Source organism: Fusarium venenatum, assembly GCF_020744135.1.
Source record: "Fusarium venenatum strain MPI-CAGE-CH-0201 chromosome Unknown EDB82scaffold_1, whole genome shotgun sequence".
Classification (NCBI taxonomy): domain Eukaryota; kingdom Fungi; phylum Ascomycota; class Sordariomycetes; order Hypocreales; family Nectriaceae; genus Fusarium; species Fusarium venenatum.
The window spans coordinates 4,930,836-4,952,135 of NW_027072129.1; the positions used below are offsets into that span (position 1 = coordinate 4,930,836).

Genomic DNA, 21,300 nt, shown 5'->3' on the forward strand with positions numbered 1-21,300 from the left:
TATAACATGATGAGAAAGTGAGAAGTGGCTGGCGGCGCAGTAGATGACGCGGAAGAGTAGACCGAGCCATCATCGCCAAGAAGCAACCCACTTTCATACATTCTCTACGAAAAGAGGAATTGATAGAATCAATTCAACTCCAAACACGAGCCAGAAACAATACAGTATATTTAATCTGTTTGAGATTCTAACGGTATTAACGGTGTTATTTGTCAAAGTATGTGCTGCTGCTGCACGTTCCAACTACTAAGTTCAGCAGAAGCAATGCTGGTGCGAAAAACTATAACACCATAATACTCCAAACGTTTTCCTTCAAAGTATCAACATTCAAACACTAATAATTGCTTTCATTATGGTTCAACAATCATCATCCGCAATGCCTTGTCTTCAATCACCAACGCCAGTTTAGTCATCCACGCGACTCGCTCACCGCTTTTGAGCTCCCTGGCAGAATCCCCCACTACGGCACCTCCACCTCCTATCTTGAGACCCTGGAGATTGGATTGACTTCTCATCGCATCGCAACAACAACACTCTCTCAATTCGCGATCATGTTGTCCGGCGTCCTCGTCTTCAATCAAAAGGGTGAGAACCTAATCTTCCGCGCCTTCCGAAACGACTGTCGTCCTCGTCTCGCAGACGTCTTTCGTATCCAGGTCATCTCCAACGCTCAAGTCCGATCGCCCATCCTCACCCTCGGAAGCACCACCTTTAGCCATGTCAAGCACGAGAATATTTACCTGGTCGCCATCACAAAGAGCAACGCCAATGCTGCTCTTGTCTTTGAGTTTCTCTACCGGCTAATTCAGCTTGGTAAGGGTTACTTTGGCAAATTTGACGAGGAAGCTGTCAAGAATAACTTTGTCTTGGTCTATGAGCTGCTCGATGGTATGTGTCCCAATTGCTGATATATGGCTCTGCTAATCTTCCACAGAAATCATCGACTTCGGATACCCTCAAAACACAGAAACCGACACCCTCAAGATGTACATCACTACCGAAGGCGTCAAGTCCGAGTCCCGAAAAGAAGACACATCCAAGATCACGATGCAAGCCACTGGTGCCCTCTCCTGGCGCAAGGCAGACGTAAAGTACCGTAAGAACGAGGCTTTCGTCGACGTGATCGAGGATGTCAACCTGCTCATGTCCGCCACCGGCGCTGTCCTGCGCGCAGACGTGACGGGTCAGATCATCATGCGCGCTTACCTCTCCGGCACTCCCGAGTGCAAGTTTGGTCTCAACGATCGCCTACTTCTCGATAATGACGGCCTTCTGAGCCTGCCGAGCGGAAACAAGATGGGAACCAAGGCTACAAAGGCCGCTGCTGGAAGTGTCACTCTCGAAGACTGTCAGTTCCATCAGTGTGTTAAGCTCGGCAAATTCGACGCCGATCGAATTATTAGCTTTGTCCCTCCCGACGGTGAATTTGAGCTGATGCGATACCGTGCCACCGAGAACGTTAATCTGCCTTTCAAGGTGCACGCCATCGTGAACGAGGTCGGACGATCAAAGGTGGAATACAGCATCGGTGTCAAGGCCAACTTTGGCTCCAAGCTATTTGCGACAAACGTTATTGTCAAGATCCCTACACCGCTCAACACCGCAAAGATTACCGAGCGCTGTACACAGGGCAAGGCCAAGTACGAGCCTAGCGAGAATGTTATCATCTGGAAGATTGGCCGCTTCACGGGCCAAAGCGAATACGTCCTCAGCGCTGAGGCTATACTGACGAGCATGACGGAGCAGCGCGCGTGGAGTCGACCGCCGCTGAGCATGAACTTTAGCTTGCTCATGTTTACAAGTTCCGGACTGCTGGTGCGCTATCTTAAGGTGTTTGAGAAGAGTAATTATTCGAGCGTCAAGTGGGTGCGGTACATGACGAGGGCAGGATCATACGAAATAAGGTGAGTATCCCAGCTCTTTTTCATCAGACTATGCTAACAAGCCAGATTTTAAATGCATATAAGTGGTAGAACATGTATGGCGTTATGGTATATCCCGGCAAAAGTCGAGCGGGCGGTTTCTTTAGCTTCACAACCCAAGTTTCCAATTACATTTGTTCCTCCGTGATTCACTCATCTTCTACCACCAACACCCTGACACCCTGAAACTTGCCTCTATCCGTGCCTTCTTGTTGGGTCTTGATAGCGGTGTCAATCAAACACGCAAAGAGATACGCTGGGTGCTCCTCGTCCCATCCCAGGGCGGCAAGGTTTGTTGCTTCAACGTAGCGTCTCGAGACGGCGTTGATGATGTCGCCTGGTCGATCTTCGTCGTCGGTGTTTTTCGTTCGTAGACCTTTCCACAGGGCGTCACGCTTCCGGATATCGTTCATTTTAACACTCTGCCTTCTGCACTGCTTGCACCGCCCGGCGCACTCATCTACCAAGTACAGCACCTCGAGATCTTTCTGGATTGTGCACGCAAAAAAGGCAATCTCTTCAAGACCCAACTCGCCGTACAAGCCCGTCGCCCATGTTTCGCCAACATCGATGGCTACCTTCTTCGCATTTCGCAGGGCTGACGCCAGCTCGGCTGACCACTGGTTCTCGAGGATATCCTTGATGGGTGGTGGACAGAGAAGTGTCTCGGTGGCTAGATCGGAATGGTCGGATGGATCTTGGCGAATGCGCAACATGAGGACATCCGACGCTGGGATGGAAAGCTTTTGACCACGGCCGGAAAGATAGATCTCGTTCATGTCCTCTCTCGTCTCTGTCTCTCTGACAGTCCGCTCCGTGAGACGACTGATCAGCTTTGACGTCGCGGTGGCATGATACATGCTTGGATCAAACACGCCCCTTGGGCTGATAGTGTCCATACGATCAAGAAACACCATATTTTTATACTCTTTCAACTTTTCCACTCCTTCTTTGCTATTCATTAATGACTGGAATGCTTTTTCGGTACGTTTGTCTCCTTTCCATGACGGATAGCATACATCAAATATGTGCATGGCCGGTCCGGGGCGCACATAGGTATGCCATATCTTGATCTGAAGTTCGAGCGGAAGACTTGTAAAGTGTCTGAATGCCATTTTGGATGTGGAAAGTTTGTTAGCATTCTGTATTTTCGCTCTCAGCACTATTACCTTATATATACTTGTCAAGTCTTAGCCTTATGGTGATGTATCCCACGTCAGCACGACAGCACTTCAAGACATCAGCACTAATATACTGATGTCTTTTGTCGGGCTCTATATGGATGACTATTTGTTGAAGCTGATATAATACGTTGGTGGAGGCTAACCAGGTATGTACATTCGAAATAACTACGTGTGTCGAGTTCCTATGCTCATCTGACTCCTTTGCTGATGTTGTCGAGATACCGCCCCTTAGTACGCAGTCATGTCAGCAATTACAGTTCCAAATTGGTGCTTCACAGCGCTTGTTCGACGGCTGTTGGATGATATCCATGGAGGCCTAACTGCTTCAGCCTGCTCGTGATGGTCAATTGAACGATGTTGGTTAGTCCTCAGCAGAGGATGCACCTGTTCTTCAAATGCATTGGTGGCATTTCAATTGTATCAACTCGCTGTACAATCGACGTGGTGGGCTTTGGAGTTATTTGTCCACATCGTGGTAAGACAGCAATGGAGCGAACGATGATGCGTGTGCGAGGGGCCATCCTAACCAGAGTTCATTTAATAAAAGGCTAAGCTTTCTGCAAAGCCTTGGCTCCATTACCTGTGGCAACAGAGGCCACTCAGCTCTACTCCGATACAGTCGTCTCTCGGTCAAGACGAGCTCCTTGCTTTCAGAACGATAAAACTGCAAGGAGCAAGGGGCAAGGTTAAGTTGTCGCTGTGATGGACGCCAAGAGCCTTGGTTGTGGTCCGATTCTTTAGGTAGGCGACCTTTCTTGATTCATTTGAGTTGCGTCATTCGGCCGGAGGCTAGTCCCTCAAGAGACGTCTTTTCATCTCCTATTGAGCGCAGGAAAAGCAGCGGTCATATCAACATGAAGCAAGATCCCAGTGGTCATCTAGCAATTATCCCTGCAAGACACAGGAACAACAATACATTCGGGTCAGTTTTACGGTTTGTCGAGAGCCGTTTCATTCCCAGAAATACCCGCGCACACTCGGAGGCCTCAGGTGGGATTGTAGTACATGCATATTCCAGATAAGTCGATACTAGAGGCCGATAGGTTTCGGTGTCTGCAGTATCTATTGACCAATATTGATTGGGTATGGCAGTATTGTGAGAGATTTGCTCGCAGATCGCCAGACACTTTGATGTCCCCGGGATGTCTTTGTTGAGGCGACCAATGCTGTTCTATCGAGACAGGGACTAGACTAGTCTAGAAGGATACAGACCGAAGATCAATCGTACGATGAGGCTCATAGCGTCTTCTTATCCGAACAATCTCTTACATACCATTGGATCATATTCAAGACAGCGGCGTTTTCGTTCTGGGGCTTAAGCGGGCCTCGACCAGGCCGTTGGACAACGACCAAGATTAATCAACAACACCAAGCCCTGGAAGCCACTCTGATTGAGCCCGTAGTCAAGATATACGGGCGTAAACTCGGGTATTTTGATCATGTTTCGTTTTTGGTGTAGTTGTGGCTTTCCAGTTCTCCATGTGGTTGTGTTACTTTCCCATGAGATGATCCCATGTTATACGCTGTACAAAGTAACAGTGGACTTTTTCTACCTCAAATGCAGAGACAATGCAGAGTAGGCTGGGCATCATTGCTATGACCGTCTATATGACAATCCCTATAGGTACATAACGTCCAAGCTCAATTGTCATAACTTAGTAACTTGCTCTTAGAATGATGGCCCTGCTAGTACATGCTCCATTCCTTCTTTTATGGATGCCCAACCACACATAATCTTCCGATTCCCATTCCAATTCCAATTCCCGGGACGGAATTCCGATCCAATCTAAGAGCCTCCAATGCCAAGCACCAACGTCTCCATAAGAAAAGCAACCGTGAAACAAAGTAGCGTCCCCACGAGAGAGCCATGTGTTTAGTGAGACCTGAGTAAGCAGACATTTACACCACTTAGTACAGGATGAAAATGGTAAACACATCATCAAATCACACAATCTCCGCGGCCTAGTTCCCCTTTCTCTCTTTTTTTCCCATGGGTTTTTTTTTCTCTCGGTTATGCTATACACGTTACATCGCTTTCCGTCCAGGTACTTGGGTTATGCAAAGCGAAAGCGAAAGCGAAAGTCCAAAGCCTGATCTTATTAGATGCAGCTTTACAAGCGAAAGGCTCTCAAAGGCTTGATTGATAAAGCCCCAACCCACCAGAACTCTCCACGATGTGAAAAATAGTCTTGTCCCTGCATGAATATGAGACCCGCCGTGTCACTCCAGTTTCAGCTCGGTCCATTGAGGAGAAGAAGAAGAACAAGACACGCCGTTGTGAACCTAGGGATGCGGTCAAGACCTTCCGCATTGACTCAACTCTGACATAGCGATGTTCTGAGCGAGATCGTATACTAGATCCCAGTCGGTTTCGTTTCCATGAATCGGGCGTTTTGTCCGGCTTATACCTCTCGAGAATCGTTTCCGCATCACCTATTGGACCACCACCTCTTCTAGGCAATGTTGCACCGTCCACGTTATTCGCTGGAAGGACCAGGCCTAGAAATTTGCTGGTTAGTAGTACTCCCGTTGCCAGCTTCAGCCTTACGGATATAGTGCAGTGTCTGGCTGGGCTGTGCTGTGCTTTGCTGTCTTATGGGTTGACCGGTCTGTCCATCTCTATCGTTGACGTGGGCTGTAATTTTGTGGTACTAGAAGAAGAAAACATAAAGAGGATCGTTACTCTCTTCTCAAATCTCCTGGTTGTTCTGAGTTTGGAGCCATTAGTCATTCTGTGGTCTAGCATACAGCTTTCACTATATCATCAAGTCCTCTCGACAGTCTTGACCCAAGATATTGGTGTCTTGGAAGACTAGCCCTAATATCATCCAGCACATCTATCGAAAAGAACACACATCACCTACTTACCCTGCCAATTCAGCTGCGGGCCAATAACAATATCTATAACCTCATTGTGATATCATACATCTGCTACCTCTGCAGAGGAGTCAGACCGTCTCCTTCAACATACTGCCGCATCTATCTTGTCTTGCAGCGACACAGCACAACTCCCAAAACCAGCAGCCCGTCCCGATTGCGCAGTTCAAATCGCACCTTTCCTCTTGCTCGATCGTATCCAGCTGAAGCACCCTCCCGAGACATACATATATACACACATCTGTACAATACGATGTGCATCGCTAACTACATCCACTACCATCACATACCCCCCTGTGACCGCCCCATCACCTACAGCTACCACTACACATTCTGCGCCGCAGCCCGCTACGACCCCATAACCAGTCAGCCCCTCGACCCTTGCGGCAGCGTCTCTAGCAGTTCCCCCTATGGCGATCTCAACGACCCGTGTTCTATGAGCCAGTGTATGGTCGACCGTCGTTGCAGCTCAGGAGAGTGTCGGCTCGAAGACCTGAACGGGAGGTGGGTGTGTTGCATGTGTGGTAGAGTAGGCAACTCGAGCGTCAAGTGCCTGAATGTTCGATCTGCAGAAACTATGACTGTCTGCACGCACCAAGTATGCGAGAACTGCACAGAGGACAAGACATGAACGGCGCCAGAGTCCGAAGAATATCGGGGTAATGCGTGGGGTTCGAGATTTAACTCGTAACTGATGTCTCAGCTTCGAGTATAGTCCGACGTTGTGGCATATGCAGGCAGGATGTAACCGCCGCGATGTATACATGTTCCCCTCGTGGCGTTCAATTATGGCAGGTCTATTATTATCTTTTTTTCCTACTATTACCACATCTGTTTTGCTGACTACATCCAGATTTGACCGCCCATGTTTCCATTCTTAGCTCTTTCGCGAGCCACTCGATGACTCTCAACATCCGCAAAGAAACGGGCTACATACAAGAGATGAAGAACAAAATACAATCCCAAGTAACACTCCTCGACCACAAAGTATGGTTAACCGATCGAGCGGTTTCACAGTGATGGACGTTTTTGCGACCTCGAAAGGAATTCTCTCTTTTCCACTGACGATATATCGACAACCCATAATGGTGGAAGCAATCGTCGTCAGCTATGCTACAAAACCCAAGCCAATGCGCCCAATAAATTCCGATCTTCAAGCTTGTCCGCCCGACTTCAGGCTTATTTGTGAGATATGGAAGCCATGTCCGCCCTCGGGATCTATCGCGGTTGGGGTTGCGCTGGTGGTTCATGGTTGTGCTGGTGAGATCAAGGAAAGGGTAAGGAGAGCCGGTTTGACATGTTGGATGGAAATTATGAAGGTTATTGGGATACATAAAGCCCATATACCTTCGATCTTTGCATGAATAAGGTGGATTTATCAGAAAAGTCATGTCAGCAGCCATATTATCAATCCTATCATCGCCCATCAATCCAGCAAACAATCCACCTGGCTTCAATCAGCATCTCAGAAAATGTGCCAGCAAATCACTTTCCGTCTCGCGTGCGAGCATGTCTCAACGCACATAAGATACTGCGTGGTCGGTCTCTTGCACCGCCGCACCTGCAGCAACACCACCAAGGAGTCCATCCCATACCCTCCCCCGTCTGGCTACACGCTTCCCAAGTGCCCGCTTGCAGACTGTCCCTTTGAGACCAAAAACCAGGCATGGGACTGCTGTTGGTGCGGCAAGACGTGGAATGTCGGCGGGCGATGCAGCTGTGTCATGATAGGAGAGGGGGGCACGTATCGGTGCGAGCATATCTGCTGCCAATCTTGTATGCCTTCTAGAGAGTATTTCTCCTAGGATGATATGCTATACAAGCAGAGCAGCGTGGAGGATGATACCCTTGATTACGTTTGCATTTGACAATTCGGATTAGTTCTGTACTTGTTGTTCTCACGAGATAGCCATCAATCTAATGACGCTCCTATGATATTGCAAGAATCAGTCCAATGCACTACAATGACCCTTACGAACACCTCCTCAATAGCTCGCGAACTCAACATCATGAATTACAAGCATTATCCCAGTCCTGAATCAATTTGGGGACTTGTCTTGTGACCATTGGCTTATTCCCAGGTGCTTCCCAGGCTGGCATGTCGCGTTGTACCAGATTGTGTTGCGAGCCAGGGGGTCTAAATCGAGATTGACCTAGGCAGTAAAGTAGATCATGTTGGTAGATGCACAAGATATGCTGTGATACGCTTGGCTAACCACACACGTATCCAAGGACACATTCTTATTGTCTTGGCCGTAATTCAATCATCACTTTCATCACACTTCAAGATCACTAATCTTGATATACCAGGCTGCCAGGTTCATCACATCTTGCCAACCACCGATCTCACAAAGTCCATCTTGTACCACCAAACTCCACCATTCCATCCCCGTACGACCCGCCTCACTTCTTGTGGCGTCCTATAAGCTTGTGTCGTACAGGAAAGTCATGGAATCCAACATCCAAGGATCCCGAGACAATAGGACTTTAGGGCATAATTCTGCCGGATCGAAGACTTGGGAAGATTAAAGGCTACAAACCCCGATGATGCAACGTTCAAAAAAGATGGGGAACACGATCGATGATTCTATCTGGGGTGATGCAATGCAGACGCCTCAGAGGGAGTATGCAAATTGTGTGGTTGGTATGTGAATGTGCATTTGTGAGGTCTCTAGTCATGAGAATTGCTTCGCTGAAGGGGAGACTAAGCCTGCGGTTGGCCTCGGCCATGATAGATGGCAATCTGTCGAGTTGGTAGTCAGGCTGGCTGCTGTCTGTGTATAAATAGGCTCAAGATGAAGCCGTCCAGAAGCAATCCAAACTTGAATAAACAGAGTCATTCACTTCTCATTCCTCAAGATAGTCAAAATGTGTCACGGTCATCCTCGACACCACCCCTGCGCCCATACATCCATCAACTGGCACTACTGCCCGTCGGCGCTCATCGATCTCGAGACAGGCTATGAGACGCCATGCAGCAAGATGTCCTTCGCGGCAGCCCAGCCCACAAAGTCGGACTGTCCTCTCCAGAACTGCCAGTTCAAGAGCAAAGGTGGCAGCTGGACATGCTGCGCATGCCAGCAGGGTCCCAACACTCAGGGCTGGTGCACCAAGCCCCTGAGCAGGCTGACCATGAATCCCGAGTCCTTTACACTTGAGACTGTAGAGACCACGTGTGACCACGGGTGTTGCAGCGAGTGTGTACGATACGGTAAGTACCAAAGCTTCAGATGGAGTGGTACGTGTGACTGATGCCTCTGTTCCTAGGCCCAAGCTGTGATACTTCTTCGCCAGAAATGGCCTTTTCAGAAATTCGAAGGGGTTCTGCGTCGCGCAAGTTCGGGTACGGCAGCGTCACCAAGTCCCATCGTCGAGGATCTGCCTTCTCGCCGCCTGTATCGGAGGAGGATTCTACGCCGTCGCCATCTTCGTCAAAGTCTAGCTCCGGTAGCTCGAGATATAAGCTTGATCTGGAGTATACATCGAGCAAGTTCAAGTCAAACAAGAAGAGACACAGAAGCAAGCGATAGGGGACATCTGCATTGTGATTTTTGGTGACGAGTATGATGATGATGATGTTGGTGAATGAATGTTTTGGTGAATAGATGGTTACCTATTTTGGTCAGCACGTGAAGATAGGTGCGGTCATGATCAAGTTACCAATATTGGTGGCAGTCGCACATTCAGCAAATATTTAGTTTTCAATCTTATCTCATATTTACAGACTCTACTAAGTCTAAGACTCAATCTCGACATAGATCTACGATCTAGTCTATACTTTATCTGTCTGGGCCCTCGCAAGCCAGACTCGAATAAACTTTTATAGTCAAAGCCACCGTCGAATCAGTCAGTCCACTCTGCGGCCCGAGAATGAGACACACCCGAGCGAAACGAATCTAGCTATTATCGGCTCTTTCCAACAGCCCATCTTGACGATAGCGTCGGGGCTTCTCGTTGCCGCCTTAAACTATTCATCTGAAAGATGGAAAGAGGAGCCGGGTGATGATGATCTGCGACGGGCTGAAACGTCAGCCAATAGTCCGAAGGTGTATTTACCTCGGTATATAGTCCGGTAAGTCAAAGACGAACAAGATGTGTTGAGGCCTGACACAAGAGTTGATAGTCATTTGTGCATTGGGCATTGGTGTTATTACTGGGAAGTGCTAGTAATATTTGCTTGCAATCTTGAGGCTCCATCAAGTAATCTTCAAGGTAGCCTAGAACCTGCAGCTAACCTAGATAGATAAATGGCTAGATGGCTTAGGTTTCATGTCGATTTAGGTAGTCGACGACAGTTTCGGCGACGCCTTTGATGAACCGACATTAATCTGGGCTTTTACTTGTCATAATAAGCTTCTGCCACCGAGTTTCATCAAAAGCCAAGCTCGATTGCAAAGTGATGTTGTAAACCTAAGAGCACATGGCGACAGTCACGGCTGAGCTGATCACCTCCAGGATGGGATAGAATGTGATATGTCCCTTTGCTGACAGCCATTGGGTTGCCATACGAGATAGTTCTCTTGAATGTGAGCACTGAATTCAGCTTACTTTATTGCTTATCTGCTGCGTAAAAGTTACAGATTGAACTTAATGCATGATATTAAGTTCATCCCCTCCAACCCAAACCACGTGTAATGCCAGGATCATTACATTAGCCATGTGCCTCTTCCCCCCCTCTTCTCTCTCTTCTCTCTTGGTTGTCGTCGCCACCATGTCATGCCATGTGGAAATGACGATCAGTTTGTCCCTCTTTAGCTTGTCCGTTTCTGCTTCTACTAACACCATCGTCATCATCCCCCCAGAGAGAAAAAACACAAACGCCGTACCTACATGCCTACGTGGCTCCCACGCGAGTGGCGGATATTCCAAGGGTCTGCTGCCCTGATTATCACGAAAAAATACATTCCAGTGACGAAAAAAGGGCTTTGAGGTTCTCCGTGGGATAGCCTTTTGGTGTTTAGTAGTCCCTCCCCTACAGATTCAGGGCAAGTGGGTACTGTGATGGAGCCTGGGGTCTTGTACGAGTGTTTTGCTCCAGGGGCGCCATCTGGCTTGATCCCTGAATGTTTTGAAACGCCAACTTTTGCTTTAGCTCAGTTCAGCTTTTCAATTGATGAATGTTGCATGATGAATCAATTTGTTCTTTGCCAGCGAATTCATTAATATCTACAAGTGCAATAAAGTGTTAACCCCATCAAATTCGGGTCTCACCAGTCCAGTCGAGTCCAGTCCCCTAATCGAAACTGTGTCCCAGGCGGCTCTAAACTGTAGCGCATGTACACATGCTGTAGGTAGCACACCCCCCCTGTAATACGACCCATCCGCGGGGGGGGGACCAGGCGAGACAAGTCCAAACTAACCGCTGAGACTCGTGCCTGTGCCGTTTTGTTAGGTGGCTTTGGCTTTAATCTCCAACAAATCTTGTCCAATCCCCTTTCCCCTCTCCCTCCTCTCTTGGACCTTTGCTTTTTTATCCATTTCAATAACTACCTCTGTTTGTCCATTTCTTGTTTCTCGTTTTGAGTCGTGATTAAAAAGAAAAGGAAAAAGGAAATAAACCGCTGAACGGAAATCGACAGCAAAACGGTCAAAACCCACAACCCGCTCATCCGTTCTCTTTCTTTTTTAAATTACCTACATACATAGCTCGGTCGCTATTGTATCGGCTTACCTCTACTATTACGTCTCTATCCACTTTCTCAAAACCCACTATCTTCCCTCTCTTTCTTCATCTACGGTTTCGCTTCTCCTTTTCTCCTCTTTTGCTTGCTTGGGAATCCTCGTCGTCGCGAGTTTCATAAATCCCTCTATAGTACCCATATCCGCCCTCAACTCTCCATCGCATCATCACCATGCCTGCTTCTCTGGACTCTTCCCGGCCCATCATGGCCCCTTCTGTAAGTAATGACCGCTCGGATCTTCTCTTTTTTCATCCTCTCCTTTGTCCATCCACTTGGCTTGGAGCCCCCCTGGTCAAGTTCCGTACAGGACCGTCTAGTTCCGTCTCTAGTCTCGCCTGTTCTGCCGTCCGTCTGCCCACTTCGATGGATGATCGGTGCTGGCTGGAGAATGCAAGAGACGAAACCGAAACCACTGAAATGTGACTCTCTTACCTCACCGGCCGCTTGGTTCAGCCCATACAACCTTTACTGGCACATATGTACCTTGGCTTGGTTGTCATCCATCCGTCTTTGTCCACTACGCCCATCATTACCACCTTGACACATTCCCCTGTCGCATCCTTTCCTCTCTCTCTGTGACTCTTTTCTTTATTTTTTGTTTATCACTTCTTGTCCCGTCCGTGTGTCTGTGCCTACTTCAATCTTATTTACTTCCTGCCCATCATGGCTAAGCCTTGGATCTCATCGCACGCTCATACCCAACCTGATCGCCAAACTACCAAAGAAAAAGAAAAGGATCAACCGTCCACTGACTCTTCAAAGAACCGCAACTCTGTTCGCTTCAGCACTTACAGCATGGCTCCCTCACTGTCTCCCACCGTCGGAACCACCGACTCTGCCCACGCCGAGATTCGCGACATCGCTACCGGCCTCGACCGCATGGAGAACAAGGCCCTATCTTCCCAGCGCGTCATCCTCACCGACGAGAAGACAGACACCATGAGCAAGCTCGCCCTCGGCGCGAAGCTTGAGCGTGCTCTCGACAGGAGAATGAGCGGCCAGGACGCTGTCATGCGACCTCGTGGCCAGAGCCTCAACGAGAAGCTCAGCGAGAAGGAGTAGAACATACCTACAAGAAACCCACCAAAACAAACAACAAACGCAACAAAGCACATGTCTTGCGAACAAGATACCCCTCGCAAACGAGAAACTCTTCTTTTTAATTTTGATACAAAAATTATTTTGTTTTCGGCCTGGTCTTGACTCTCCTGAGTAGCGCATGGCATCTTGCTCCCATCGCATTGTTTTTTTTTTTCTAATTCGCAAGCGGAATAACGCATCACGCCAATGATCAACCAAGGGGGAAATTACATGGAAATGCGTGGGAACACGAGCCGCAATTCATTCAGCCTCTGATGTATGCTCGCAAAGCCCACAATCATGGATCTTGTTCAATGACTTCAAACGCATGCGAATTGGATCTGGGCGGCTGCTTGTTGACATCCAATTCCTTTTTCTCGATTTTCTTTTTATAGGCTTTTGTTTACTCTAATGGTATGCTGCGATGGAACATATAAAGTGGCAAAGACACAGGAATGGGGCATGAAATGCAATGCATGGAAGACGTCCTTTGGAATGGAATTTAGGGGACCAGGTGATTAAGGTTACGGTTAGGGAAAGGACGAACTGTTTCGCATTTCCTTAATCTGTTCTCAGGCGTAGCGAGTGCAGGACAGAAGAATTGACATTGTACGATTGAACTTTGAAAACTTATTCAATGGACCCCCACGTTTACACATCCGGGATGAGTGAACACTCGCATAACGCCACCACGATATGTCAATATGTCTAATGCTGCAGTTGAGATTGAATACTGGGGAGTCACATTGACCTGAAACATTCATGCAATCCATCAAATGCGTTGTGTTGATATTAAAACTCCTGATAGCCACGGCCGAGCAAACAATGCCGTTAAAACAAAAATTCCATGTGCCGCTATTACAGGCATCTCCTTACTGAGACCTCATAACTGCTATCGTTGCCTTGAAGCTTACACCCAACTATCATGTCTCGGGTGAATCCTCCCACTTCGTCTCAGCCTTCAGCAGCCCTGATTCTAACCACACTCAACCATTCTTCGTTAACTTAAGCCTGCTGCTTCTCAATCCTCTCTTCGATCTCCTTCAATAGCTGCACCAGCTCTCCCTCTTCACCCTCAACCTCCAATCCCCTCCTGATCCAGTCCCTAGCCTCTTCAAATCTGCCCATCTCGGCCAGACATCTTCCTCTTCTCCACCAAGCCTTTGCGTTTCCGACCCAGCGCGCCTCGACGCTCGCATGCGCATCCACGGCACCCTCAGCCCAGTTCTGCATCGCCATGTGCGCCTGCGCCCGGTTGGCAAGCAGTCCGCTGATCTCCTCCCGCACGAGCGCAGCAGGCTCCCACATAGGGCGCTGCATGGCCATCTGCACACCCAGCGTGTAGAACTTAACGGCCTCAGGGAACTTGCCCTTGCGATATTCGTTGTTACCAGAATCGCGCAGCTTGGTCACATTGGCAGTGCGCTTGGGGTTGACAGGCACAGGAGGAGGGGGTGCGCCTGAAGGGTGCTCGATGGTAAGGAGAGAGCGGTGGAGTGTGTTGAGAGCTTCGAGTTCGGCGGCCAGAGAGCGCGATGCGTTTTGCGAAGTGATGGCCTTGGACTCAGGGTCCATCTGAATGGGAAGAAGGTCGAAGTGATCAAGATCCGACATGTTGGCCGTTTTGGTATGTGTTCTCTTTTGCTTTTGTGTGTCGTTGCCTCTTCTCGATGGTATTATTTCTTTCTTTTTTTCGTAAGTCTTTTGATTGTAAAAGAGTGACTTGGTTTGGAGTGTAAAGTGACAAAGTGTTTCGATGTTGTCCCACTGCACCAGTGTAACGGAGTGGGTGAGGACACCTCACAAAAGGCTTATCTTATCAACACATGACACCCCAGAGAGCAACCACCATACCCTACAACGACAAGATGAAAGGAAACATTCTACATTAACAAGTGATTAAGTGCCTTAATATTGCATTTTTCATATTGAATTATATGTTTTTGGCGGACATTGGCGTGTGTCTAGTTCACACAACAAGCTAGAGTTGTACATTTAGTTGTGATATTTAGACCTATACGTATTCATTCTTCATGGCGACACAAGGAATGGCTCACTCCTCTGCTTCCACAAAGATTAATACTTGACGGGTGCACTCAGAAGAACACCAAACTTCAACATATCTAGCTTTGACTACAGCTAAAGAGCAACACACACACACTACAAAACACATGAAGACAAGTGTGCTTTCGCATATCATGACTCTTAAGGGCTAATGTGCAATTAATTCGTATGATATCACTACACTAAATACAAGACAATCACTAAGTGCTTGAGTTTACGCACTGACGTCAACATGAACGGACACAAGACACAATGCATTCACATGAAATCATAATTGATCAAACAAGAGCCTTTCCTTTTCTACTCCTATTGTGCAAAATGCGAGACCCTGTCCCGTTCAAGGAAGCGTAACAAGATCACCTCCCATTGCCATCACTCATAAAACCCGTCCGCCGAACTCTGGCGTCCTTGGGTAAACACGGGATCAATGGCAATCTCCAACCTCCATCAAACGTTCACTAATGAAATATCCCTCCTCCACATCATCAAAAGCCTCATCACAAAACCCAAAGTTCGAAGAGGTATCCACACAAGAGTCTCGGTTATTCTCATGGAAATCATGTTGAATTGTCGGACCCCTGTGCTTTAGGTTCTTCTGGTCTCAGATGGTAAGTGCAAAAAGGAACAATCGACGATCGTGGTTGGGGACTTTTCATTTAGAACATTTCTTTTGGGGGGAATCGACATCTACTCCTCGAGCCACCCTTGCCATCACTCAGCAAATCAAGTAAATCCCTTTGAACCACCGCGCCATCTAATGAAACGCATGAGAAATGATAGACGTTGCCAAGCTGTATCTAGACCGGCAAGATTCCAGGTCGAGGGATATGAACAGCTTAGTAGCCGAAGTTGGCAAGAGCCTTTGAGGTCTCCTCCTTGACAGTGGCGTTCTTCTTGGCATCGGCCAGTTGTCGGGCAGCAATCTTCTTGCGCTCGTAGTAGGCGGCACCCTTAGCCTTTCTTCGCTCCTCCAATCTATGACAAGTTAGTTCGTGTCCAATGCAAAGGCACATATCGAGAAAACATACCGGGCAACGACATCCTGGTACTTCCAGCCAACCTCGTGGGACAGACGGCCGACAGTGCAGAACTTGCGGCCGGGCTGGAGTCGGAGAACGCGGAGAGCCTGGGGAACGACGACCTTCTTGGTCTTGTCGTAAGGAGGGGGGACACCCTCGAAGACCTTGAGGCGCTCGAGAGCAGCGGCACCACGGGCGGTCTTGTGGGGGATCATGCCACGGACGGCCTTGTAGAAGATTCTGGAAGGAGCGCGGAAGTGGAAGGGACCTATATCGAGTCAATGACTGTTGTCCAATGTTGAGGAAACGGCTTCGACTCACCACCGCGGGTGGGGTTGTATCGGGTGATCTTTCGGAGGTGGGCGTGGTACTTGACTGTTGTCATAATCAGCTTGGTTGTTCTTGTAATAGCATCGCTGTGGTGTTTGTTCCATAGATGCTCGGCCTCATATCGAGGTTCTGTGGTATCGTGGGGTAGACATACGCTTGGCGCGGAAGAACTCTCCAGAGATGTTAAGGGCCTCACAACGGACGATAACGATCTTCTGACCGCTAAGGAGCTGCTTGGCGACAATGGAGGCGAGTCGGCCAAGGAGATGGCCCTTGCCATCGATGACGACCTGTAAACGCACACAACGGTCAGCGAAATGCGTCTTCAAGACCAATATTCCCATATGAAAGGCGAGCGACGAGCAGCGTGAACAACAATTGTAGGCGCTGACTGCTGAGATCCCAAAACGTCTCCAATACCATCGCCAACGTATCCCAGTTGCCCGCAGCTCGTCTTGCACTTGCACATCAAGGCAATATTGATTTGGTGTTTTTTTCTGTCGGTGGCACTCACAACTTGCTCGAAGCTGGACATCGTAACCGTCTTTTCTGGGGGGATTAAAGAAAAGGAAAGAAAGGCAGCTCAGTCGACGGCTAGACAAACAAATCCTCAAACCGGTCGGCGAAGATTTGGATTTCCTGTGCTGCTGGGGTTAGTCGTCCCTCGAATTGTTGGGTGCAAGTGGTCGCGATACTGATTGACGGGCGAAAAATCCAAGGACCATTCGAGAGGGCTCGTTGTGCCTTGTGCGCTAACCGCTATTGGAAAAGACTCTTAGTAGAGCAAGCGACTCGCTGAGCTGCTTAGGGCTCAAAAGACCTATTGAATTCAGCCGAAGAAATTCCGAATCACTAGAACAAGGCGAAAGTAACTGACTGATGGTAAGATGACGGGGCCTCCACTATAATTCTCCATCTTCACGTGATTCAATTGAATCTGATGATGCAAGACATAGACAAGATACCGAAGGGTGATTCACTGCCGGCAGAGGCATACATCAGAGATGATTATTAACAAAGGTTGTATATAGACATTGTAGGTGTATATAGATATGGTAGGTATGCATCAATCTTGGGTGTGTTCAACCAAATTATTATGACAATATGCTCAGATGCTGTCTATCATTGTCATCATCGTCAAGCTGTTTCATTCCTTGAATCTATTGTACAGCTTGTTCTATATCAAAGAGCAATCAATGGTAGTCGATAATTCGTTCCCAGCAACGCCAAGCGCACTCAAATTAGACAATCTTTTCAGTCAACCTCCAATAATAACATTCAACGCCTTCGCTTGCATGCGGGCTCAACGCTCCTTTGCAACGTCCAAATCCTTCAAGGTCTTTTGGACCTGCTTGACCAATTCTTTTCTTCGCGCTCTGACCTCAGGCATTCCTTCGGCCTCGACACCATCCAGCTTTAGCATAATGTGCATCATGATACTCTCAGATAGTTTGCGATGATCCTCTTCTTTCTTCTTGGGGTCTGAAGGTGGTGATTCAATGTACTCGGCGGACAATGGTAACCACTTGATCTGGTACTCAACTGCCAGATCGTCCAAGACCTTCATGGGACCGCTGGTAGCTCCTGTGGATGCAGGCGGTGCTGGAGGCGATCTAGGGTGATCAAAGGTAGAGGTGCTGTCGCGCGGACTGCCTGATAAAGAATCGCCATCACTAGCGATGCCCTTCTTCTTGCTGCGCTTGTTCTTGCGGCGACGTGTTTTTCTGTCGTCTCGAGGGGCATCGACAATAACCATTTCCTCCTCCGAACCACTACTAACATCACCGACCTCGGGCATGACAGCCATCAACTCGCTGTTGTTCTTAACACCATAATCTCGTACTGGCGCCATAGGGTCCTTGAGTTGCTTTCCCTTGTAAAGAAGCTTGATGCGTGAAGTTCCGCGCTCAGGAAGCTCCATCATTAACCCAACCCGATCCTTGACATCGATCACCCGCAACTTTCCATCTCCGATCGCATAGGCGGGGAAGTGAGCAGGATATGTTATTCCGCGGTTTTTGATAAGAAGGATATCGTCCTCTGGAGCTGGTGGGGGCACCGTCGAGTGAGATCTGGGATAGTATCGGTCCCCAGTGACGCCATCAAGATCTTGGGAGGTGATGTAGCTGAAATCGTCGTCGGTGACAGCGGGGACGCCGCTGGGCATAGAGCTGTAAGGCGAAATCTGTTCGCGGCCAATAGACCAACCGTATCGCGACATTGTTAGGGGAACGGCGACTAGAACAGCGAGGCTGCTATAAACGAGGGTTGGAGGGACGCCGAGAGTGTCTGATATGTATTCGCCCGAATCTTGAAAGGCAGATGAGAGGTTAGCCAGCGCCCCGTTGAGGTAGGACGTGACGTTTTGTAAGGCACCGGGAGATGCCACGATTTCTTGGGCGGAATCCACCTTGTTCGACGGTTTCTAAGGTGGTCCCGAACAGGACACCCTAGAGGCAAATGGGAATACGAGTGCAGCAATTGACCAAGGTCCTGGACAGGAAGAAAGGTCAGGACAGGGCGGTCGGTCGATAAAGCTGAGCGACTGGTGGTTCTCTTGTGATCGACCCGTGGGCTGATGTGGAGCGATGAACAGAACAGGTGGGCGGGCTTCGATGCAAGGCGTGCAACGATAACCAAAAGTTTGCGAATCGCGGGCAGAATGCGATGATCACGACCTTTGCGGTATAGGGGGGTCTGCACCTATACCTGCGCTGTCCGCCTGGTTTCGTCTTGCACAACAAGACAAGCAAGTTGGTGCTGGGAGAAATGTAAAATACCGTAACCCGTCAGTGATACACAACGAGACTAGGCAAACGGGTGTATCGGGCTGGGCTCTTTTTCAGGTGACACCGTGAGGGGGCTTGGGCGTCAGTCTTTGTCCCGGCCAAGCTGTGCAGTGCAGGACAACCGGTACTATAGCGCGAGTCTAAAGTGCTGTACGTATTCTGTATTGGTGATGACGGGGCGATGCAATGCAAGAAACCGGGCAGCTTTTAGGGGACACTTGAAAACTGCAAGACGTGAGGCCGGCGATTGGTGGAGATGTGGGCAAGAGGGGGGGACAAGTGCAGTACAAGATGTCGCCCCAAGAAACAAATCGAATGCAAGAAATATGCAACGAAGATTTGACTCGTTTTACTTTCTCTTTTTTGGGAATAGCGAAAGCTTGCGCGCGTTATGTTGTGTGTACGTTGCAGATGGAAAGTCTAGATTACAACAGTAAAAAGGGAGAGGCCAGATTATGGATTTTTCTAAATTTGATAATCTATGGACCTGGTACTAAAAAGCCAAGAGCCGCACGGGGAGTCTACTAACAACGCTTTTGTTCCAGGTGCATGGCCTGACAATTGGCAATCGAATCCTGGGGGAATGTGTCAGACTGTTCTAGCGGGAAAATCATAATCAAGGGGTCCAGACGCCACTAGATTTGTTTAAGATGGCAGTTGAACAGTTCATTGCCTTTGACACGACTTGAGTCAAGATTTACTTGAGTAGCACATAACTATCTTTAAGAATTGTAGTCCAACTATGAGCTGAATACTACCGGGATTTGATCATTCATCCAAAGTCCTATGATTCCATTGTGAGCACTGGGCTGATGTCAGATGTAGATATCATGAAGTTTGTCAGTGTTTTCCGGTGGGTATGCAGAGCTACCACATGTACTTCTTTTAGATCATTATCCGCTCATGGTGGAAATCAATTCAATGGGAAATAGACGGTTGAAAAAAACCGTGACTAAATTGTGCTTGCTCCATTTGTTCTGCGGTGGTTGCTCGATTTCATCACCTCTCGAGTGGAGGTTTAAAATTGAATTATTATGACTAACTGAACAGATGGACCACCACAGGACCTTCATCGATAGGAACCATCGATAGCTAGACTTAAAAAGGGGTCATATAAGTATCTAGCCAAATACGAAAGTTTCTGGAAGCTCTCGCAATCGCGACTTGGAAAGCATAGTCCTGGACTATGGATTTTGGCAGTTCACTTACCCTGAACACTGGCAATAGAAACGTTCGGAACAGAACCATCTCCATTCATTTTGTTAACAACGGCTCATACAATATTTTTCTACTGTAACTTTAAACTGACGATAAAACCCATTATGATTCAACATCCAGTTGCTCTCTTCATCATTTACATATGCTTACTTATCTATCGCGTATATATAATCTATTATCCGGCTGTGCTTACAAGGGTTCACCGGCAGTTGTCCACAAGCAACCTGGATACTTAGTGAAGCAAGTGCTTATGGTTCCTGTCAAAACACCAATAAAGTATCGCATTCTTTCTGTATGCCGGTTTCATGATTACAGATGCAAGTCAATTTGATCACAAATTCAGTTGCCTTCTCCGGAGACTCAAGAGACGCAATGGGACTGATTCCAAAGAAAGACACATGTGATTACTTAATCCGGGGCGCCAGATGATTGCATCATTGTACCTATTTTTCAGTCGCCGAACTGTCTCCGACCACTGACAAAGCAACTCGCCCTCAGCTACAGTGCATACATCCATTACATATTGCAATCCGTCCCTCTATCCCCAGCGCATCTAGAATAAATACCTCCCCCACTTCTGCACAAAGCTTCCTTATGAGTTTCTTTCGATCATTCTTCACTCGAGCAACAAGCCCCGGCACAATGTCTCAAGCATCTACCAAGGTTCAGCAGCTTATCGACAACAACTCTGTTGGTATGTTATCTTGTCGCAGCTGAGTATTGCGCAATCTAATAGTTTCGCAGTTGTCTTCTCCAAGTCTTACTGCCCTTACTGCAAGCAGACCAAGAAGACTCTGGATGATTTGAACACCGAGTACGAGCTCCTCGAGCTTGACGAAGTTTGTAAGTTGGACCCAAGATTTCTCTAAAACTATATCAGCTACTGACAACCCGCAGCCGATGGCTCCGCCCTTCAGGATGCTCTCGAGAAGATCTCTGGCCAGCGTACCGTCCCCAACGTCTACATCAAGCAACAGCACATTGGTGGCAACTCGGACCTCCAGAGCTTGAACTCTGGCGGAAAGCTCAAGAACCTCCTTAAGGAGGCTGGTGCCTTGAAGGCGTAAGAATTCACAAAAATAATAACGAAAGATGGACACCATGGGCTAAGGACATCTAATGCTTTCAGTTCTAAG

General features: G+C 48.2%; 10 protein-coding genes across 10 annotated transcripts; 6 read left to right on the forward strand and 4 right to left on the reverse strand.

Moving 5' to 3' along the window:
- Positions 1 to 401: 401 nt before the first annotated feature.
- Positions 402 to 2,014, forward strand: EDB82DRAFT_47470 (Mu homology domain-containing protein). Its single transcript, XM_065608026.1, has 3 exons — positions 402 to 888; positions 935 to 1,904; positions 1,950 to 2,014. Exons 1-3 carry the CDS (start codon positions 552 to 554, stop codon positions 1,954 to 1,956), a joined length of 1,314 nt encoding a protein of 437 aa, XP_065465583.1. The 5' UTR covers positions 402 to 551; the 3' UTR covers positions 1,957 to 2,014.
- EDB82DRAFT_47477 (uncharacterized protein) lies at positions 1,990 to 3,275 on the reverse strand. Its single transcript, XM_025730585.2, has one exon. It carries the CDS (start codon positions 3,035 to 3,037, stop codon positions 2,072 to 2,074), a length of 966 nt encoding a protein of 321 aa, XP_025589696.1. The 5' UTR covers positions 3,038 to 3,275; the 3' UTR covers positions 1,990 to 2,071.
- A 5,576-nt stretch (positions 3,276 to 8,851) lies between these two features.
- Positions 8,852 to 9,513, forward strand: EDB82DRAFT_471170 (uncharacterized protein; the record flags this gene model as incomplete). The annotated part of the gene is made up of 2 exons (XM_065607961.1): positions 8,852 to 9,194; positions 9,251 to 9,513. 2 exons carry the CDS (start codon positions 8,852 to 8,854, stop codon positions 9,511 to 9,513), a joined length of 606 nt encoding a protein of 201 aa, XP_065465584.1.
- A 1,083-nt stretch (positions 9,514 to 10,596) lies between these two features.
- EDB82DRAFT_486716 (uncharacterized protein) lies at positions 10,597 to 11,117 on the forward strand. Its single transcript, XM_065608289.1, has one exon. The coding sequence runs from the start codon at positions 10,641 to 10,643 to the stop codon at positions 10,866 to 10,868; it is 228 nt and encodes a 75-aa protein (XP_065465585.1). The 5' UTR covers positions 10,597 to 10,640; the 3' UTR covers positions 10,869 to 11,117.
- Positions 11,118 to 11,700: 583 nt separating this feature from the next.
- On the forward strand, positions 11,701 to 12,328 carry EDB82DRAFT_47573 (uncharacterized protein). Its single transcript, XM_025730581.2, has one exon. The coding sequence runs from the start codon at positions 11,888 to 11,890 to the stop codon at positions 12,203 to 12,205; it is 318 nt and encodes a 105-aa protein (XP_025589692.2). The 5' UTR covers positions 11,701 to 11,887; the 3' UTR covers positions 12,206 to 12,328.
- On the forward strand, positions 12,328 to 12,726 carry EDB82DRAFT_520434 (uncharacterized protein; the record flags this gene model as incomplete). Its single annotated transcript, XM_025730580.1, has 1 exon — positions 12,328 to 12,726. The coding sequence occupies one exon, from the start codon at positions 12,328 to 12,330 to the stop codon at positions 12,724 to 12,726; it is 399 nt and encodes a 132-aa protein (XP_025589691.1).
- A 776-nt stretch (positions 12,727 to 13,502) lies between these two features.
- EDB82DRAFT_486720 (uncharacterized protein) lies at positions 13,503 to 14,572 on the reverse strand. The gene has a single exon (XM_025730579.2). The coding sequence runs from the start codon at positions 14,356 to 14,358 to the stop codon at positions 13,750 to 13,752; it is 609 nt and encodes a 202-aa protein (XP_025589690.1). The 5' UTR covers positions 14,359 to 14,572; the 3' UTR covers positions 13,503 to 13,749.
- A 948-nt stretch (positions 14,573 to 15,520) lies between these two features.
- EDB82DRAFT_47609 (60S ribosomal protein uL13) lies at positions 15,521 to 16,800 on the reverse strand. The gene is made up of 5 exons (XM_025730578.2): positions 16,672 to 16,800; positions 16,312 to 16,447; positions 16,149 to 16,202; positions 15,837 to 16,095; positions 15,521 to 15,783 (listed from the first exon to the last, which is right to left on the reverse strand). The coding sequence occupies exons 1-5, from the start codon at positions 16,690 to 16,692 to the stop codon at positions 15,645 to 15,647; spliced, it is 609 nt and encodes a 202-aa protein (XP_025589689.1). The 5' UTR covers positions 16,693 to 16,800; the 3' UTR covers positions 15,521 to 15,644.
- A 310-nt stretch (positions 16,801 to 17,110) lies between these two features.
- On the reverse strand, positions 17,111 to 18,808 carry EDB82DRAFT_47628 (uncharacterized protein). The gene has a single exon (XM_025730577.2). It carries the CDS (start codon positions 18,376 to 18,378, stop codon positions 17,461 to 17,463), a length of 918 nt encoding a protein of 305 aa, XP_025589688.1. The 5' UTR covers positions 18,379 to 18,808; the 3' UTR covers positions 17,111 to 17,460.
- Positions 18,809 to 20,806: 1,998 nt separating this feature from the next.
- Positions 20,807 to 21,231, forward strand: EDB82DRAFT_520438 (thioredoxin-like protein; the record flags this gene model as incomplete). The annotated part of the gene is made up of 3 exons (XM_025730575.1): positions 20,807 to 20,858; positions 20,909 to 21,007; positions 21,062 to 21,231. The coding sequence occupies 3 exons, from the start codon at positions 20,807 to 20,809 to the stop codon at positions 21,229 to 21,231; spliced, it is 321 nt and encodes a 106-aa protein (XP_025589687.1).
- Positions 21,232 to 21,300: the final 69 nt, after the last annotated feature.

Coding starts and splice junctions, on each gene's coding strand:
- EDB82DRAFT_47470 (XM_065608026.1), top strand. CDS start 552: ATGTTGTCCGGCGTCCTCGTCTTCAATCAAAAGGGTGAGAACCTAATC. Junction 889..934: donor GGTCTATGAGCTGCTCGATG/GTATGTGTCCCA, acceptor AATCTTCCACAG/AAATCATCGACTTCGGATAC.
- EDB82DRAFT_47609 (XM_025730578.2), bottom strand. CDS start 16,692: ATGTCCAGCTTCGAGCAAGTT. Junction 16,448..16,671: donor TGTCCAGCTTCGAGCAAGTT/GTGAGTGCCACC, acceptor GTGCGTTTACAG/GTCGTCATCGATGGCAAGGG. Junction 16,096..16,148: donor ATACAACCCCACCCGCGGTG/GTGAGTCGAAGC, acceptor GACTCGATATAG/GTCCCTTCCACTTCCGCGCT.
- EDB82DRAFT_486720 (XM_025730579.2), bottom strand. CDS start 14,358: ATGTCGGATCTTGATCACTTCGACCTTCTTCCCATTCAGATGGACCCT.
- EDB82DRAFT_47628 (XM_025730577.2), bottom strand. CDS start 18,378: ATGTCGCGATACGGTTGGTCTATTGGCCGCGAACAGATTTCGCCTTAC.
- EDB82DRAFT_47573 (XM_025730581.2), top strand. CDS start 11,888: ATGACCGCTCGGATCTTCTCTTTTTTCATCCTCTCCTTTGTCCATCCA.
- EDB82DRAFT_47477 (XM_025730585.2), bottom strand. CDS start 3,037: ATGGCATTCAGACACTTTACAAGTCTTCCGCTCGAACTTCAGATCAAG.
- EDB82DRAFT_486716 (XM_065608289.1), top strand. CDS start 10,641: ATGTGCCTCTTCCCCCCCTCTTCTCTCTCTTCTCTCTTGGTTGTCGTC.